At 33.4% G+C, this 18,330-nt stretch overlaps 4 protein-coding genes and 1 long non-coding RNA gene across 7 annotated transcripts; 2 read left to right on the forward strand and 3 right to left on the reverse strand.

Annotated features, from left to right (window-relative positions):
* Positions 1-407: 407 nt before the first annotated feature.
* Positions 408-2,684, forward strand: LOC108824466 (organic cation/carnitine transporter 5-like). Its single transcript, XM_056994152.1, has 2 exons — positions 408-1,508; positions 2,538-2,684. The coding sequence occupies exons 1-2, from the start codon at positions 408-410 to the stop codon at positions 2,682-2,684; spliced, it is 1,248 nt and encodes a 415-aa protein (XP_056850132.1).
* Positions 2,685-6,837: 4,153 nt separating this feature from the next.
* LOC108825709 (uncharacterized) lies at positions 6,838-8,897 on the reverse strand. 3 transcript variants are annotated; one of them, XR_001945277.2, is made up of 5 exons: positions 8,740-8,897; positions 8,361-8,627; positions 7,920-8,031; positions 7,474-7,802; positions 6,838-7,403 (listed from the first exon to the last, which is right to left on the reverse strand). It is a non-coding gene; the product is annotated as an uncharacterized LOC108825709 (long non-coding RNA). The 3 variants fall into 3 exon arrangements; XR_001945278.2 differs by having other exon boundaries at positions 7,474-7,818; XR_001945276.2 differs by having other exon boundaries at positions 7,474-8,031.
* Positions 8,898-11,005: 2,108 nt separating this feature from the next.
* Positions 11,006-12,727, forward strand: LOC108828258 (organic cation/carnitine transporter 5). Its single transcript, XM_018601888.2, has 2 exons — positions 11,006-11,088; positions 11,171-12,727. Exon 2 carries the CDS (start codon positions 11,181-11,183, stop codon positions 12,723-12,725), a length of 1,545 nt encoding a protein of 514 aa, XP_018457390.1. The 5' UTR covers positions 11,006-11,088; positions 11,171-11,180; the 3' UTR covers positions 12,726-12,727.
* A 171-nt stretch (positions 12,728-12,898) lies between these two features.
* LOC108824467 (cation/H(+) antiporter 2) lies at positions 12,899-14,339 on the reverse strand. The gene is made up of 2 exons (XM_018597901.2): positions 13,409-14,339; positions 12,899-13,187 (listed from the first exon to the last, which is right to left on the reverse strand). The coding sequence occupies exons 1-2, from the start codon at positions 14,302-14,304 to the stop codon at positions 12,911-12,913; spliced, it is 1,173 nt and encodes a 390-aa protein (XP_018453403.1). The 5' UTR covers positions 14,305-14,339; the 3' UTR covers positions 12,899-12,910.
* Positions 14,340-16,782: 2,443 nt separating this feature from the next.
* On the reverse strand, positions 16,783-18,107 carry LOC130499773 (cation/H(+) antiporter 2-like). Its single transcript, XM_056994156.1, has 3 exons — positions 17,949-18,107; positions 16,873-17,859; positions 16,783-16,791 (listed from the first exon to the last, which is right to left on the reverse strand). Exons 1-3 carry the CDS (start codon positions 18,105-18,107, stop codon positions 16,783-16,785), a joined length of 1,155 nt encoding a protein of 384 aa, XP_056850136.1.
* Positions 18,108-18,330: the final 223 nt, after the last annotated feature.

Genomic DNA, 18,330 nt, shown 5'->3' on the forward strand with positions numbered 1-18,330 from the left:
TTTATTTTTTATTATACATTTTTATTAACTATCAGCCATTGATATTCAATCAATTTTAATGTTACCAACTAATCTTTTTTAAAGTATATAATTTATTAATTTTAATTACTAATTTTTTAATCATTTTGTGTAGAAAATCTATCTTTTGAAAATAGAGGGAGTATTTTTCACCCACATGCTTCAATTATTGGTCTGAAAAACTATTAAAAAGATAATACACATACAAATCACTAAAAATCACACGATCTTTTGAGTCTTTGACCAAACAATCTATTACAGATATGACCAAACAAACCTTATAATTCCAAGATTATATAATTAACGGCCAGGTAGTGGTTGATTGTCTGTCATTCGTGTAATAATTCTCACAGCCTCATAGAGAAAAGTCAACTGAAGAGAGAAAAACAATGGAGGATTCATCAGCACTGTTGACCCACATCGAAGACGAAGACACTTCTCAACCTTTGACCTTCGACAAGATTTTCGAACAGAGCTTATCTGATTTAGGGTTCTCTCAGTTCCTACAGATACTTCTTGTGGGGCTTGCCTTCAGCTTCGATGCGCAGCAGGTATTCATCACAGTCTTCACAGACGCATATCCCACCTGGCACTGTCTCGACCACACGGTTTGCACTCCGGCAACCACCGACATCTGTCAACTTCCCCGGTCAGCCTGGGAATGGGACGGCGGGTTCAAGGGTAAAACCGTCATCTCAGAGTTCGAACTCGAGTGCTCGAGCTCTTTCCTCAGAGGTCTCCCCACGTCTGCTTTCTACATGGGTTCTATCGCTGGAGGGGTTTTCATGGCTATGATCCCAGACAGTTTCTTGGGTAGGAAGCAACTACTTTTATTCACAGCTCTAGCGATGTCATTCACTGGAATCTCAATCTTCTTCTCAACCAACATACGGATCTACGTTTCCTTAAAGTTCATCATCGGATTTGCGCGTTCACAGATTTGTACGTACGCGTTCAATCTAATAGGCGAGCGAGTTTCCACCAGATGGAGACCGCGAGTTGCTATGATTCCTTTTACTCTCTTTGTGTTAGGGTTCATGTCCTTGTCTGGAATAGCCTACCTTGTTAGACACGTTTCTTGGAGAGTCCTCTATCTCTGCACATCCGTTCCAGCAGCTATCCACAGTGTTTTCATCTATTTCTTCGCCCTAGAGTCTCCTCGTTGGCTTCATGTGCAAGGAAACAACGAGGAAGCCATCGAAGTGCTCAAAAAGATTTCACCTGCAAACATAGGTTACTTGGAATCAGTGTCTTCTAGGTTACCTTCAAAAGATGACGTGGAAAACACTCCAAGCAGCTCGATCAAGGACTTGTTCATCAGAAAATGGGCTTTTAGAAGAATCTTGGTCGTTATGACCATAATGTTCGGGTTAGGAATGATGTATTACGGAGTTCCCTTAGCGGTTAGAGACATAGACGTGAATATCTACTTAAGCCCTGTTCGTTTGGTTGCCGTCGGTTTCAGCGTCAGTATCGGCGTCGGCGTCAGCGTCAGCGGCTGCGTCAAACTCGTTTATCTGATGTTCGTTTGGTTGCCGCCGACGCTGACGCCGACGCCGACGCCGACGCTGATTGTTGTTCGTTTCGAAGACGCAGGAAATTGACGCAGCCGCATGACGCAGACGCATGACACTGTTTTGGGTTGTTCGTTTGATTGACGCTGCGACTATTTTCATTTATTCATTTTTTATTTTTAAAAATTTGTAAAATTGTATTTTAAATAAATAAAATGTAGTTTAAATATATTTACATCCATAAGAATATTATGTTTAATTGGTAATAAATTTTTGGTCAAATATAAAAATATTTGATGTCATAAATCATAAGCTAAATAAAAATAAAAATAATACATCAAAATATTTTATAATCATAATCAATCATATTAAAAAAATTATATTGAAGTAAATATGATAAAATCATACATTTAATTTTCGAAATTAGCACTTCAAACAAATAAGGCAAATATGTGTTACAGATAAAAGAAACATGAAATTAAGTTGGTTGATAAAAAAAATATTATTTACTTTATTAAAAACAAATTAAATTTGACTATTAATAATTATATTTCTTTATCTTACAGTTGATTATTTAAAAAAAATCATTAATCCCTCTAATAATTAAGTATAGTTGCAATATTAGAATAATATTAAATTTAAATTTAAACATAGATATAATATTTAAATTGTGTATTAAAATTCTAAAACAACATTTTACGTAATAAACAAAAAAAAATATGTCAATTTTTTGTATTTGTGAAATGAAAGTAATAATATTTTTTGGATTTTCAAGTATGCTCGACAGCTTTTCTTTGTAGAATCCAGTCAAGAAAAACTTTACTTTCCAAAAAATATTATATTTTAAATAAAAAACAAACAAACACAAACGTTTCTAAATTTCTTTTTCCTTTCTTTGTCACGAGACCATAGAGTTTTGGCAAGTAGAGAGAAAGAGAAAGGGGAAGAAGAAGATGATGGAGAAGTGGGTGGTTGTGGTGTCTCTGTTTACAGTCTGCATTGTAGGATTCGAGCTTAGCTTCATCCATGGAGCCACTGATGCATCAGACAGTGAGTTTCTTCTCCTTCTTCACTTTTGCTTTTAAGCTTAAAGGGTTTCTCAAAGTCTCCATTTTTTTCCTACACTGGGAGAGCTTGGGAGAGCTTGAATGAGAGATCGGGAGATCGGGAGAGAGAGCGAGCGCTTGTGTATGATATACACTTGAGTAAACTGAAGACCTGTGGAATATGATAACAAGAGGAAAGAGAAGAGTCATGAAAAGTCTGATACTTTTTACTCAACACTACCGCAAACACAAACACAAGTAGATGTACACAAATGAAACCCACAAAGCTAGAGAAACCTATGTTACAAGGATAAAAAACACAGCACATATAACTCAAAGAGGAACTTACGAGAGAGTGAAAGACAGACAAAGCTTAGGAGAGCTTGAGACACACAGACAGAGCCGGAGATGCTATAGAGAAGCCTGAGAGAGCCTGAGACAAGAACTGAGAGACGATTCCTTGGGCGCCGTTACTGTCCAGCTATAAACAAGAAAACCGAGAATGTTATATAACAAGAATGAGGCAACAATTAACTAATTACAAGTATCAAGAACTAATGCTTCAGACAGATTGTTTCAGAGAACTTTCAACAAAGTCAGAACGTTCATTAGACAGAAAACCACAATCAAAACATACATGTCTACATTTGTGTCTGCAAAGAGTGAACCACAGAATCAAAACTTAAGTCGCATTATAGCATCACCAGATACCTAAATTGCAAAAATACTCGCATCAGTCTAAACCTCAAACAGCTACAGATACTCATCGGAACTATAGACCAAAGTAATCACAGGAAACGTATTAAAACAGATGATAATCACCAGAAACTTGAGGTGAAGATTAGTCACAACTCTTAATACAAATAGCTACTGATGCACATCAAACAAACTCATAGACCAATAAATTTCACAAAGAACAAAAGCATTCTCTTGGATCCCCAACCGATCCAAAACCCATTCTCAAAAACTCATGAAACACAAAAACAGCTTCTTCTTGGCTTAGTTACCTCAACAATGCTTGAAACCCAAATCGGAGAAGATGAGAGAGAACTCGTTATCAGCCCAGAGATGAGAGAGCTCAAGGTTTGCGGCGGAGATGAGAGAGCTCGTATTCTTCGTCTGAAACTAAAGAGCTCGAGCCAGAGATGAGAGAGCTCATGGTCTGTATCGGCGAAGAGAGAGCTCGAGCCGGAGATGAGAGAGCTCGATAGAGGGCTCGTGTAGAGAGAGATCGAGATCGAGAGAGATGGAGAGGAGCTGCGTCAACGTCAAAATGGAAACCTGCGTCTGCGGCTATTAGGTTTGGCATTTCTTGTAAATACTGAATTATGTTAAGGGCAAAATTGTAATTAGGTTAAATAGACGCAGAGTTTATGTCGCGACCGCTGAATTTTATGGCGTTAGACGCAGAACACGGCGTCAAACGCGGCGTTTAGACGCTGGCACCTGCGTCAATCAAACGGACAACATTTTTTGAAAAAGAATGCCGCAGCCGCAGACGCAGATACCTGCGGCTACCAAACGAACAGACCTTTAAGCGAAGCCCTAAACGCAGCGGTGGAGTTACCAACCTTTGTCATCGCACCAATCTTGCTAGAGAAGTTCAACAGGAGAAGCTCTGTGCTCGCCAACTGCTTGGTCGGAGGAGCATTAGCAGTGTTCTGTTTCGTCCTGACGCTTTTAGGCCTAACGAACATTGCTTTTGTATTTGAACTTGGTTCTTTCTTCTGCGCTAGGATCGGGTTCAACTTGATGGCGGTTTATATGATTGAGATGTATCCAACATCCGTGAGGAACTTTGCGACAACGATGCTTAGACTATCCCTTGTACTCGGAGGAGCTGCTTGTCCAATCATTGCTTCTGTCGGAAGAAATGTTCCGTCGCTCTCTTTTGCGGTTTTTGGTTTTACGGTGTTGGGCCTCGGACTTTTTACTTTGTTTCTTCCTGAGACCAAAGGTGCAAGTCTTTGTGATACAATGGAAGCACAAGAGCAGAGGGAACAAGCCATGGAGACTAGCAGTAGTAGTTGCTAAAAGTATAGTTTTTGTGTGTATTTTTATATGTGAAAGTGAAACCTAAAAATATTATATCTTAATAAATCGAACCATTTCGATCATTATTTCAGAAAATAAAATGGACTATCACAAAAAAAAAACAGAGATAAACATCGGCCAAAACAGAGAGAGCATCGACGTAACACAGTAATGAGTAACGTGCTTTGTTGCTTTAAATTTGAGGTAACTGTCAATGGGCTTAACAAGCCATTATGGGGGTCATATACATAAATACGTATTCATATATACATGTGAATCGGTCGGTGTGATTGTTACCTGCATTAATATGCTTCACTTGATTTGTCTAGCACTCTAGCCTTGTAGGTAACGGATCATTAAATGCGACATTTGAGATTCTTGTGATCTCTGATTCAGACAACCATCACAGATCACACAATCTCTTGAGCTGATTAGTATTGTGTGTGTACATTTTGGTGATTAGGCTAATGAGTTTGAAGAAGATTAAGTGAAATAATAACACTATCTTCCTGTTAAAAGATCTATTATCTTTGCGTTAAAAATAAGAAGATCTATCTATCTTATTAAATTAGAATTACTTTAAGCTTTTGTTTGGTAACAGAAATTAGGAGTCTTTAAAAAAATTAAATTTTGTTTGGTAACAAAGATATTAGAGAATTTTGTATTTTCTTTATTTAAATGATAGATTTAATTATTTAATTTATTTTCATAATTTAAATAATAGATTTCTTTAATAGAATGAATCTTAACCAAAATAAATTTCCTAATAGATTTTTTTGTTAACATTTAATATTTTTCAATATTTATTAATAAAATAATAAAATAAAAATCACACATCAAAATCAATTTATATATCATATAAATAAAATATAAAATATTTTATTTATAAATTGTTAGTATAACACTTTTATAATATAAGTCCTATTAGTTATAAATATTAGATTTTTATATGATACACTGTGATATAATAGACGATTAAAATCACATAATATAATTATTTAAAGTAATAAATAAAAATTTTATTTTAAAATGTTATACTAACAATTATGTAATACATATTAAAAATTTACACACATATATATATATAGATACTAGGGGTTTGCCGGCGCTACGCGCCGGTTTTTTGATATTATTTGATTACTTTGATACATAATTTATGTAGTTTTATAAACTTTAAAAAACTTAAATATTTTTACATGTTGTATATAATTTTTACATATAATATCGAGATATGATATTTAACATACCTAAAGTCTTAAATTTGATAAATTATTGTTAGTTAGATAACATGTCTTCTTTATTTATCGTTTATTTTGCATCATTATTTAAAATCAGATGATTTTAGTTGTTATTTTCAGGTTATTAACCAGTTTTCTATTTAAAGTCAGTGACCATTTTCTACCCCCTCTAGTCTTTATATATCAAGATTTTCGTATAATATATTAGTAACATATTAATTTTATTGGTTCAAAATTTGCTGCGGCATTCATAGATGTTCCAACGCATAAAACAAACCATAACTCATTTTGAATTTTATTGTGAAGAGGATGTTATTAAAAGTAATAATTTCTTATTGTGAAGTGAAGTGAATGTAATCTAGTAATGTGCTAAGAATAATGCATTTTACTTTCGATTTGCTAATCTTAGCTTAAAACTTATTTTATTATTAATATTTCTTCTTTTGCTCTGTTTTAGCAACAACGAAAAAAAAACTCTTTTTTCAAAAAAAAAAAAAATCTTCTGTTCTTTACAACTCGATTTGCTTCTGCTCAAAAAGAGAAAATATCTGGACTTTAATGGTTTTAAAAATGATTATTGTATCTATGAATGTAGATTTGATTTAATTCCTATCGTTTAATTTGGTTTAGAAAGAGTTCGTTGGTAAAAGCTAACTCCACTGATATTACAATCTATACGATCAAAATGAATTCATATGTCAAAAATGATCAAATTGTTTTGAGAAGAAAAAAGAGATCATAATGAATAGCATACATGTCAATAAAGATAAAGGAAGTGTACGAATTATGGTCATGGAAAGTCAAACTGCTACAGATAACTTAAAAACGCATTGTAACAACATGTAGCACATATAATTAACCAAATCGAGAGATATATCATCATTAGTAAGAATGGTGAGGACAAATTTGTGTTACATACTTACATCCTGCTCCCAGTGAGAAGTTGTTCTGGAAATCCATAAGTTTTCTATGATATATTTGCCTGAATCCATAAGTTTTCTATTATATTTTCACCTCAAACCAGAAATTAATGTTATATGATACTTTTATACACTTTATTCAATCAGCCAAAGATAATATTTAAAGTAAAGTAAAAAATGTGAAACAAACAAAACTCAGACCAATGCTTCCTCTCAACATAAGACTGAAGCAACCAGAGACTCACCACATCCAACTAAACATGAGTTTTCATTCTCCATGACAAACACTGAGTCAAAGATGAAGAGCAGCTCTTCAACCGCTTGCCTCACAATTTATGTAGCAGTAACTCTACAAAAATGGCTACCCCAACTGGTTGCATATCAATCCCTACAGGGCCGGAACCTGAGACTAACATCCGCTTACGGAACCAAGCAAGCGTCCTAGACTGCGCTGATTTTATAGTTCTTGTGACAATACATGGAGATTGGTAAGCTAGTAGTTGCTGCTCTTCTCTCTTTATGCATCATGGAAAACTTTTTTTTCTTCTGCAACTTCTCAAACAGATCTAGCTTATTCTTTTAAGTAAACAGAGAAAGAACGTTCTGCACTTGTTCCTGATCACTGCAAGAAAACTAAGAAAGGAAACTCATTATGTAGGTTTAAATATTTAGCTCGTACATGTTTAAGTATCGTAGGTCTTACCGATCCTTGTCTTTGTTCAACGCAATCACGGAAAGCCAATCACGGAAATTTTACTTTCTCAATAACTTTCTGGTCAGATACTTGAATTAACTCGAAATGAACATCATGTTAACGTTTGGAGAAGTTGAACTCGGTGGTGACGTTAACGTGATCTTGCCTTTGTCTCGCGTAATGGAACAGAGTCACCAAGAGCTCCGGGTTTGCCGCCGACTTTGATTTGTTCCTGAAGAAACTTCTCAAGTGCAGAGATATCATCAACTGGTTTAGGTCAATCAGTTTTTTTGCGTTTCAGCTCAGCCATCTATGTACACGACAAAGTGTAACTCCAGCTGAAACGCAAAAAAACTGTCAAGTTGGTGTAAGGTTGCAGAAAATAGTATCCTAATTTCGACCCTTAAAAAATATTAAAGATCACCGTTTAGTAGCAAATCTAGCTTAAAATTTACCAATTCTGTCGATGACTTTAGTCGTCAATAAGATCTAGATGCTCATCACTGTTTATTAGTTAAAAGTGTTCGATCCAAAGTCAGACATCAAATATGATGTCTCACCCTCAATCTACAAAGCAAAGAGAGAATACTTAGAAACTCAATAACATCCGTTTCCATGCAAGGCCAAACAGCAAAAAAAAGAGAACTATCTCCGTCTTTCCTTTTGCTGAAAGACCAAGTTAACAATATAAGACCGAAAAACCTCAGAGGTTATTATAAATCTGAGAATCATGCAGGCATACACTTGAACACTTAAGGCCACCAGATCCATATCACGAATTAGTATTAATGATCTTGTTTCCTTTTTATTCACTATTTCCTAATACTACTTGCATAAAATTTGTAAGACAATCATCAGAGAACCAAAAGACATAGACTTTATCATGAGATAAGTACCTAGGCATCATGTAAAATCTTCGGTCCCATTTTCTTTGCAATGCCACGTGTTCAGCTTCATCTTCCATTTTTTATTTCTTAATCATTTTCTCCTTTACACCGTTTCCTTCAGCTTCACCGTGGGAAAGCTGGGCCTTGCTCCTTTTCCAGCCTCTTCCGGACTCAATTGGAGCGATGGAGTTTCATCCTTGGGTGATTGAACTCGCTTTTGCTGTAGGTTCGGAGACTGAGGGCGATTTTATCTCTCGTAATCATTATCTATTATGTCTGAAATTACATAAAGAAAAAAAAAACCTTGTTTGCCTTTATAATTGAGAAGGGATGACGAAAAACTATTATCGAATAGTAAATTCTGGGAGGAGAATTGTAGAAAACATACTTATTACAGTATTTGAAAAGGCAAGAAATAGGAACAGAGAGCATCATCTGAGTGCAATGTTGAGATGATCGGCGTTTAGGATTTCTGGAACTTTTATCGGCTGATGTTCCAACGTCTGAAGAAGGCAAAGAGATCAAAAAACTTATTTCAACGCTGGGCCTGTAATATGTATGAAAACCCAACCAAAACCATTAAAACCAAAACGTATCATTTAAATAACAAGGGGACACGTGTATTAATTTCCCCCAAGGAGAAAAAAAGTCTACTTTATTAGTTAAGATTATCATTAGAACAAAGAAAACAATTGAAGTGAAAGCATCTGTCTTATTAAAGTAGAAGTAGTTTAAGCTTTTGTTTGGTAACATAGATAGGAGTCTTAAAAAAAATAAAATTTTGTTTGGTAACAAAGATAGTAGAGAATTTTGTCTTTTCCTTATTTAAATGATAGATTTAATTATTTAATATTTTTTCCTAATTTAAATAATAGATTTCTTTAATAGAATGAATCTTAACCAAAATAAATTTCCTAATAGATTTTTTGTTAACATTTAATATTTTCAATATTTATTAATAAAAATAATAAAATAAAAATCACACATCAAAATCAATTTATATATCATATAAATAAAATATAAAATATTTTATTTATAAATTGTTAGTATAACACTTTTATAATATAAGTCCAATTAGTTATAATTATTAGATTTTTATATGATACACTGTGATATAATAGACGATTAAAATCACATAATAATTATTTAAAGTAATAAATAAAAATTTTGTTTTAAAATGTTATACTAACAATTATGTAATATATATTAAAAATTTACACATATATATATAGATATTATCATTAGAACAAAGAAAAAATTGAAGTGAAAGCAAATATTTATACGGCCACGGGTCAAACTATAGAAATAAACAACAATGGCGTAAGATTTTTTTTTTAACAAATTTATTTTAGTTTCAGATATGTTTATATATTTTATGTATTTATAAATTATTTTATTTGTTATTAAGAATGCTAAGATTTTGGAATTGGAAAAAATTATGACTCATCTCTATATTATTTTAATTAGGAATTTAAAATTTATATCAAAATATTTTTTTAAACTTTTAATTTTTGTTATAACTACAAATGTTAATTTTTAATCTAAATTTATGTTTAAATATTACAAATATATCATTTATAAATTAAAACTAAAAACATAAAATAAATACCCGTCCGGTTGGGCGGGTTAAGATCTAGTCTATCTTATTAAAGTAGAAGTACTTTAAGCTTTTGTTTGGTAATAGGGATAGGAGTTTAAAAAAATTAAATTTTGTTTGGTAACAAAGATAGTAGAGAATTTTGTATTTTCCTTATTTAAATGATAGATTTAAGTATTTAATGTATTTTCCTAATTTAAATAATAGATTTCTTTAATAGAATGAATCTTAACCAAAATAAATTTCCTTATAATTTTTTTTGTTAACATTAAATATTTTTCAATACTTATTAATAAAAATAATAAAATAAAAATCACACATCAAAATCAATTTATATATCATATAAATAAAATATAAAATATTTTATTTATAAATTGTTAGTATAACACTTTTATAATATAAGTCCAATTAGTTATAAATATTAGATTTTTATATGATACACTGTGATATAATAGACGACTAAAATCATATAATATAATTATTTAAAGTAATAAATAATTTTTTTGTTTTAAAATGTTATACTAACAATTATGTAATACATATTAATTTATATATATATATATATAGATATTATCATTAGAACAAAGAAAAAAAATTGAAGTGAAAGCAAATATTTATACAGCCACGAGTCAAACTATAGAAATAAACAATAATGGCGTACGATTTTTATTTAACAAATTTATTTTAATTTCAAATATGTTTACATATTTTATTTATTTATAAATTATTTTATTTTTTATTAATAATGCTAAGATTTTAGAATTTGAAAAAATTATGACCCATCTCTATATTATTTTAATTCGGAATTTAAAATTTATATCAAAATATTTTCTTAAACTTTTAATTTTTATTATAACTACAAATGTTAATTTTCAATCTAAATTTATGTTTAAATATTATAAATATATCATTTATAAATAAATAAATAACTAAAAACATAAAATAAATATCCGCCCGGTTGGGCGGGTCAAATATCTAGTTATCTTTTATTATTGAAACTATTTTCATTGGTGCTGATGTATTTCATGATGATTACAATATAAAATTGCAGGGAGGGGTTATTTTCAATGGTGGTGACAGTACGAGACCCTGCTAGTGACGTGATGAAAAATAAACATAACTGATAAATAATAGTGATAGGTAAAGTTTGCTATAAATATATACTTGACTTTAATTTTACAAATTGTATGTGATACTGATATAACAACTCTCACTTGAATAGATCTACAGCAATGTCGAGTTCTTCAGCTCCATTGTTGACCCATCTTGAAGCTGAAAATACTTCTTCGCCTTTGACGTTTGATACCATCATCGAACAAAGCTTATCTGACTTTGGGCTCCGGCAGATTCTACAGATAATGTTTATCGGGCTTGCCTTTACGTTCGACTCCATGCAGATATTCATCACCGTCTTCACAGACGCATACCCTACATGGCATTGTCTCGACCACACGATCTCCGATCCGACAACTACAACCATGTGTGGACTACCTAGGTCAGCTTGGGACTGGGACAAAGGATTCAAGGGTAAATCCGTCATTTCAGAGTTCGATCTTGAGTGTTCGAGCTCCTTCCTCAGAGTTCTCCCCACCTCTGCTTTCTATATGGGTTCCATCGTCGGAGGGGTTTTGCTTTCCACGATCCCAGATGGTTTCTTGGGACGCAAGCAACTGCTTTTCTTATCAACTTTGACAATGTCAGTGACTGGAATCTCGATCTTCTTCTCCTCCAACATATGGAGCTACGTTTTCTTGAAGTTCTTGGTTGGTTTCGCGCGTTCTCAGACATGTACATACGCGTTAGTTTTGATATGCGAGCGAGTTTCCACAAGGTGGAGACCTAGATCTACTATGATTCCGTTTACTCTGTTTGTGCTAGGGTTTATGTCTCTCTCTGGAATTGCTTACCTTGCTCGCCACGTTTCTTGGAGAGTTCTTTATCTCTGCACATCGGTCCCGGCTGCAGTTCACAGTGTTTTCCTCTGTTTCTTCGCCTTAGAGTCTCCTCGTTGGCTTCATCTGCAAGGAAGGAACCAAGAAGCCATTGAAGTACTCAAAAGAATCTCACCTGAAACTAGACCTTACTTGGAGTCGGTCTCTTCTCGGTTACCTCAACAACAACAAACCCTAGAGCAGGCTCCAAGGTACACGATAAAGGACTTGTTCATCAGAAACTGGGCTTTCAAACGAATCGTACTTGTTATGATCATAATGTTTGGATTAGGTATGTCTTACTACGGAGTTCCATTAGCCGTCAGATACATAAAACTCAACATCTACTTAAGCAAAGCCCTAAACGCAATGGTGGAGCTGCCTTCCTTTGTCATAACACCGATCTTGCTGGAGAGGTTCACCAGAAGAAGCTCTGTGCTAGTCAATGCCTTAGTGGGAGGAGCGTCAGGGGTGCTCTGTTTCGTCCTAAGCCTTCTAGGTAGAACAAAGATTGCTTTCGCTTTAGAACTTGTCTCCTTCCTCTGTGCGAGGATTGGATTCAACTTGATGGCGGTTTATATCGTTGAGATGTTCCCTACATGCGTGAGAAACTGCACTATGACGATGCTTAGACAAGCACTTGTGGTTGGAGGAGCTTGTTGTCCGCTCATTGCTTCTATTGGAAGACATGTTCCTTCACTCTCTTTCGCGGTTTTCGGGTTTGCAATGTCGGGTTTCGGGTTATTTGTTTTGCTTCTTCCTGAGACCAAAGGGTCAAGTCTTTGTGATACAATGGAAGCACAAGAGCTGAGAGATCAAGCCTTGAAGATTATCCCTAGTTGTTGAAATTTAGTTTCATAAAAAAACTCTGTTTTTCTCTGTACCGTTAGACTAGGGCACAAGAGCGGAGAGACCAAACTGTTTAGTCCTGGTTTAGGGTTTAGCTCCGAACCCTTTGTTCCATACATGAAACCTATCTTAATAAACTCTAAATAAAATACAAAAGAGATTAAATAAAGAAGAAATGTTTGCTAATCATCTATAAAGTTATCATGTGAATGTCTTTGTTTTTGAACAACTAATACAGAAGCATTTACATCTAAAGACGAAGCGAAGAAATCTCCGACAGTTCCCAGCTCCGGACACTCTTCCCAATCTTTCATCCTCACCGTCATAGGACAGTCTCCTCTACTCTTCCCTACCACAAACAGTTGATACATCTCTCCAATCTCTCTTAGAACCGTCAGCGTATGTGGTCCGTTGGCCACACGCTTCTCTATGAACCCTACTTGTCCTATTGACACAAACCTGTTGCATATAGAGGTGTGAGTTGCACTAAAGCCGAATCTCAGATTTACGAGGTTATAGATATTTTAAATTTATTCTTAATAAATTTTTGTTTGGCAGTTTAGAAACCAAGCAACACTTATGTATAGTAGTTCTTTAAAATTTTGGAGTTAAAGCGAATATGTTTATCCGACCGTGCTTATAACCGGCTCTATTACTAGAACATAGTGTTAGTAAGGTACCTGTTATGGAACTCTTCTAATAAACTTCGGTCTGCTTCGTGTTCAGTTTGATTTCGTCCCCGAACCTCGATAAGAAGGTCACCACTATCTGGTGTTGTCGCATTCCTTATTGGAGACTCTGGCTGTGAATCCTCGGGAACGAACTGTATGATCGTAAGATGGATCAACGTGTTATTCGCAAACCATTTGCACAGAGATAACGCCTCACGATCATCCGGACCACCAAAGAACAATACCGCAACCTCTTGTACCGAACCAAACCCATGCGGTTGTTGAAACCCGGTTATGTTCCTGTCCACGAATATTCCAACCGAACATGGTGCGTGTCTTAGAACGTTACGGTTCATCTGCCTGAAATGTTCTCCATCGTTTGTTGTCTTCCCATCGATCCTCTGGTGTTTATGAAACGGAAGAAACACAATATTAACGCGTAGATCTTCCGTTGCGTTACATATCTCTTCGTGCATGCTAACCATCTGCGTCACGAGCTTCACTTGTTGGATCAAGATTTTACTGTCTTTAGCAAACGAGTCGATAGAGTCGTTGATCATTAAACTCTCGTTAGTCCCAAAGTCTTCTTCTACATGCACATCTTCACCGTGCTCGTGGTACAAGAGCTCTGACTTTCGTTTCTTCGGGAGTGGTACGAGGTGCATGAGAAGAGGCGTGAACGGCTTGGAGGCTCCATGAGAGCCGCTCAAGGACGAGATAAGAGAGAGTTCACCACGAGCGCAGCGGGCTCCGTAGACGCAAGATAAGACGCGTAGCTCCTCGTTGGTGTCGAGGGATTCAAGAGAAGTTTTCTCGTGAGCGAAGTCTTTGTCTCTTGCTTTAAGCAAGAAAGATGCAAGGACACCGCTTAGTAGCGTTGTGATCACCAAAGCCGCTATCACCATATCATGAATAGTTGTGGTCCACCATTTCTACAACCATATTCACACAAAGAAAGTGAAAAAAAAAAACATAAAGAAAAATCGACCATAAAGCATCCACATTATTGAATCTCTCACAAAAAAGTAAATAGAAAAAAAGAAAAAAAAGTGAAAATATAAAAATCGAATATAAATACATCAACATTAGTAAAACTCTCAATAAATTTCTTACCAGTAAAAATAAAAAGATGTGAAAGTTAGTATTTATGAAAGATTTTCTCAACGCTTGGCACTATTTTAATGGTTAAATAATTTTGAATATTAAAATATATTATTGAAAGATGGATTTCTCACCGATTATGATGCTCTAACAAATACTTAAATATAGCCAAATCATGTCTGAAATACTTTTAAAAACTCATGAATGTTTTTTTCTAAATAGATGGATGTTGTGAAAATTAACAATTCAATAATACCAATCTATCTATCTATACTATTATTTGCGAAGTAAATTTTCGCAACGAAACTCCCACGTTAAAAGTTAGACTGGTTAATATCTATATTACCCTTAATAAGTAATTACTTTTTATATTTTTCATAATTTTAATATATATACATGTTTTTCTCTAACAAAATATTTATACTTAATTTTCAAATCTTTAAATATATTATTAGCAACCAAACTCGATGAAAAGATAATTACCTTACTCGATCTTATTAATTAGGTTTGATGGTTTGTTCTATTTTTTACAATCCTTCAAATATGACTTGTACTTTTGGGGGAAAATATGGAAAACATGTTATTAAGTATTTGAAAAGATATCATCTCGATTATTATTTGTGTAGTGCGTTTTCCTACCCATACATTATTAGATTTTTTGAACTAACTTTTAGTCTTAAATTAACAACAGTTCTAGATTACTCTTTCTAAGAAAAAAAAAACAATTCTAGATACAGTATGCTTTTATCGGTTATGTGATTGTAACATGGATTTACGTTCATATACTCTTGCAGAGATTGTTCTGATGTTTTTGTCCGTTTTCTGGCACATTATTCTCATATTATCGTAATATGCATAGTGTAGTTTTCAATGATTATTGATTCAGTTTTAGTTCAAAATTTAGGGTTTTTCTATTCTAATTGAAATCCCCAATAAGTATATTTTTTTGACAACCCTATAAGTATATTTATTACTATCATTTAATAAATGATAATTATATAATAAATATTCAAACGTTAAAAGATTTAACTTTTGCTGTTGTAGTTATCTGATTTTTAAATTAATTCATGGGAAGAACAACCATGTTTTTCAATAATATGTTTTTTTTAATTATAAAAAATCCCACGTTATTGAAAAATCTCTATGCAATTTACTCACTTAAGAACCATAATAGCAACCAAATTCTCTTAGACTAACATATGACCATAAAATTGTTGAATTAAGATGAATAAGAAAGTGGAAAAATCATATAGTTCAAGAAAGAGGTGTATTTCCTTTTTATTGTATAGATTGTTTTGACATATACTTTGTTATTATCTATTAGTATATATATTAATTGGATATCTTTTCAGTTTCTTAATTTTTTTACGGTTTCACATATATTTTATAAATTAGTTCGTGGGATATTTTTCAATGCAAGTATAATTATTCACTTAGTAAATCATGACAACAAATATATTATGGCAACCAAAATAAGACCTATAGAATATAACCATGAAATTGTTGAATCTATCTGTGCCTATAGAATATCACAAAACAAAGTTAGAGTGATTAAAGTTGTTGATACTTTAATAAATAATATTAAATTTATTAAATAATCAAAAATGAATCTATGTTAATAATATTGGATTTCTATAATATATTTGATAATTTATTATATATTTTTATTACCTGAAAATTATATTCTTATTACCTGAAAATAATATTTTCTATTATAAAGTTAAAAAATTAAGATATTAAAATATTTATAATTTAAAAAAAAATCTAACAATATATTTAGTAAGATATTCCTAACATGTTAGTGTTTTTTCTTAAATTTCAACAAAATACTAATCAATATATTTCTATGCAAAACCTATTCATATATAAAAATAATTTGATGTTTAATTTAAATTTTTGGGAACATAGATAATAATTTATAATGTTGATATTTGTTTTAATAGATATAAACTATAAATATTCTTAAGAAGATTAAGTCCGCATTTATGGGCAAAATACCTAGTATGGTATTGTATGTCATCTTTAACAAGTATATTATATCTATTTTATTTGTTTTATTTGTTATTTGGTAGTATTCACGAAGGATGCTCCTGAGATTTTAGGGGTCGTAGACGATTTAGTAAAGATTTCAAAAGTTTGGAAGTCCAAAATATTTTTTTTACAAACTTGTGGACTTACATATATATAAATTTGTTCAAAAAAATTCGCGGACTTCAAACGAATGTTTAATCAGGTTTGGGCCATGACCGGTACTCATGTGAAACAATATATATACTATAAAATCAAGTATACTGTGAAGGGTGAAATAATATGATGAGAGTTTTAAAAGGTAGCAGTAGATTCAAAACTATATATGTAGGTGAAGAAAATACCTTTTGGTCGTAGTTTGCGTCAAGAAGAAGAAGACCCACATGACCTTTAACAGAGAGTATGGTTGGTAAGAAAAGCCAATATTTCTTAGGGATCTTCAGGTACATACAAGCGCTTATCACACCAATAAATTTCCCAACTAAGGTTAGAATCAATATAATAACAAGACAAATGTAGTATCGTCTGGTTAATGCAATGATGCTGAATCTGAATCCAATGTAACCAAAGTAAACCGGAAGAACAAACTCATGGATCGGGTAACTAAGCCGGTTTATCAACGTTCTATGAGTTTTTCCTTGCCTTGGAAAGTTAATGCCTATGATGAAAACCGAAACCGATGAGTTAACATCGTATGATTCAATTGTTATGCCTATGATGAGAAGGAAGATGAAGAAGACCAAAGTTTCAGCTTTTGATAGGTATTTTTCTTTAGGGTTTCTCTTTGGGAGCCATGAAGCTAGAAACCTATTGAGCAAGATTAGGGCTCCTGTCATGAAAATAAATAGGAAGAAATCACCAATCAAGGAACCACCAGATACGACCGCTATGATTATAGTATAGACCACCACGTTGGTTAATTCATTGAGCAATGCACAGGAGATAGTCAACCGTCCGATCTCAGATGTGTCGAGTTTCCAATCAGCTATTGAACGGAGGACGACAGGAGACGCCGTGTTGGACAAGGTAATGAACAGAACCAAGAAGAAAGTGAAGTAGTCCTCTTTGATGTGTAATAAAGGTTTGAGGAGATAGAAGAATGCGAGGCTGAGGAGACCGCAAGACACCATAGAGCTAATGGTTATCACGGTGACTTTCTTGAAATTTCTTCTCATGAAATGTAGATCGAACTCAAGACCTATCAAGAACATGAAAGATGTTCGCAAAGCGAATGAGAAGAATGAGTAGTAATCTGCTGCATCTTTCTGGAGGAAGAATTCTTTAACTTTAGGGATTCTTGAGAGCAGAGCAGGGCTCAACACGATCCCAGCCTGTAAAAAAAATACAATCACATTATTTTTTAAAAAAGCCCCAAAAATAAGGTGTTGCGTGTAACACAAGGAAATGTATTTTTTCCTACAAGAATCTGTGCAACGGGACCAGCTTGACCACATGGTTTGAGCAGGAGAAAGAACAACTGAGAGAAGACGAGAATGCAAGCCATTTGAATAAACATAGTGTTAAGAGGATTAAACAATGCATCTCCTTGTGGCAAACAGAACAACAGCTTTGGATCCATCTTGTTCTTGATTCAATAATGATCATGAGCATATTCTTCAAGCAATTAATTGAAAAAAAAAAGTTGTTTTAGATCAAGAACATATAATTTTCAGAATTATATTTCGTTTTGGTTGGAATTGATAAGAGTTTACAACTACTTGAACGTCCTTTAATCACTCGAGACCTCTATTTCTCCCTTTGAAAGCGGATTAACTAGCGTTGTTGTCATCAGAAAACAAACT

This window comes from Raphanus sativus, chromosome 9, assembly GCF_000801105.2.
Source record: "Raphanus sativus cultivar WK10039 chromosome 9, ASM80110v3, whole genome shotgun sequence".
Lineage (NCBI taxonomy): Eukaryota > Viridiplantae > Streptophyta > Magnoliopsida > Brassicales > Brassicaceae > Raphanus > Raphanus sativus.

Excerpts from the sequence above, each read along its gene's own strand:
- LOC108824466 (XM_056994152.1), top strand. The coding sequence starts at position 408 with ATGGAGGATTCATCAGCACTGTTGACCCACATCGAAGACGAAGACACT. Across the intron at positions 1,509-2,537 it reads GTATCGGCGTCGGCGTCAGC|GATTCGAGCTTAGCTTCATC; the intron begins GTCAGCGGCTGC and ends TCTGCATTGTAG.
- LOC108828258 (XM_018601888.2), top strand. The coding sequence starts at position 11,181 with ATGTCGAGTTCTTCAGCTCCATTGTTGACCCATCTTGAAGCTGAAAAT.
- LOC108824467 (XM_018597901.2), bottom strand. The coding sequence starts at position 14,304 with ATGGTGATAGCGGCTTTGGTGATCACAACGCTACTAAGCGGTGTCCTT. Across the intron at positions 13,188-13,408 it reads TTAGAAGAGTTCCATAACAG|GTTTGTGTCAATAGGACAAG; the intron begins GTACCTTACTAA and ends TATATGCAACAG.
- LOC130499773 (XM_056994156.1), bottom strand. The coding sequence starts at position 18,107 with ATGGATCCAAAGCTGTTGTTCTGTTTGCCACAAGGAGATGCATTGTTT. Across the intron at positions 17,860-17,948 it reads GTCCCGTTGCACAGATTCTT|GCTGGGATCGTGTTGAGCCC; the intron begins GTAGGAAAAAAT and ends TTTTTTTTACAG.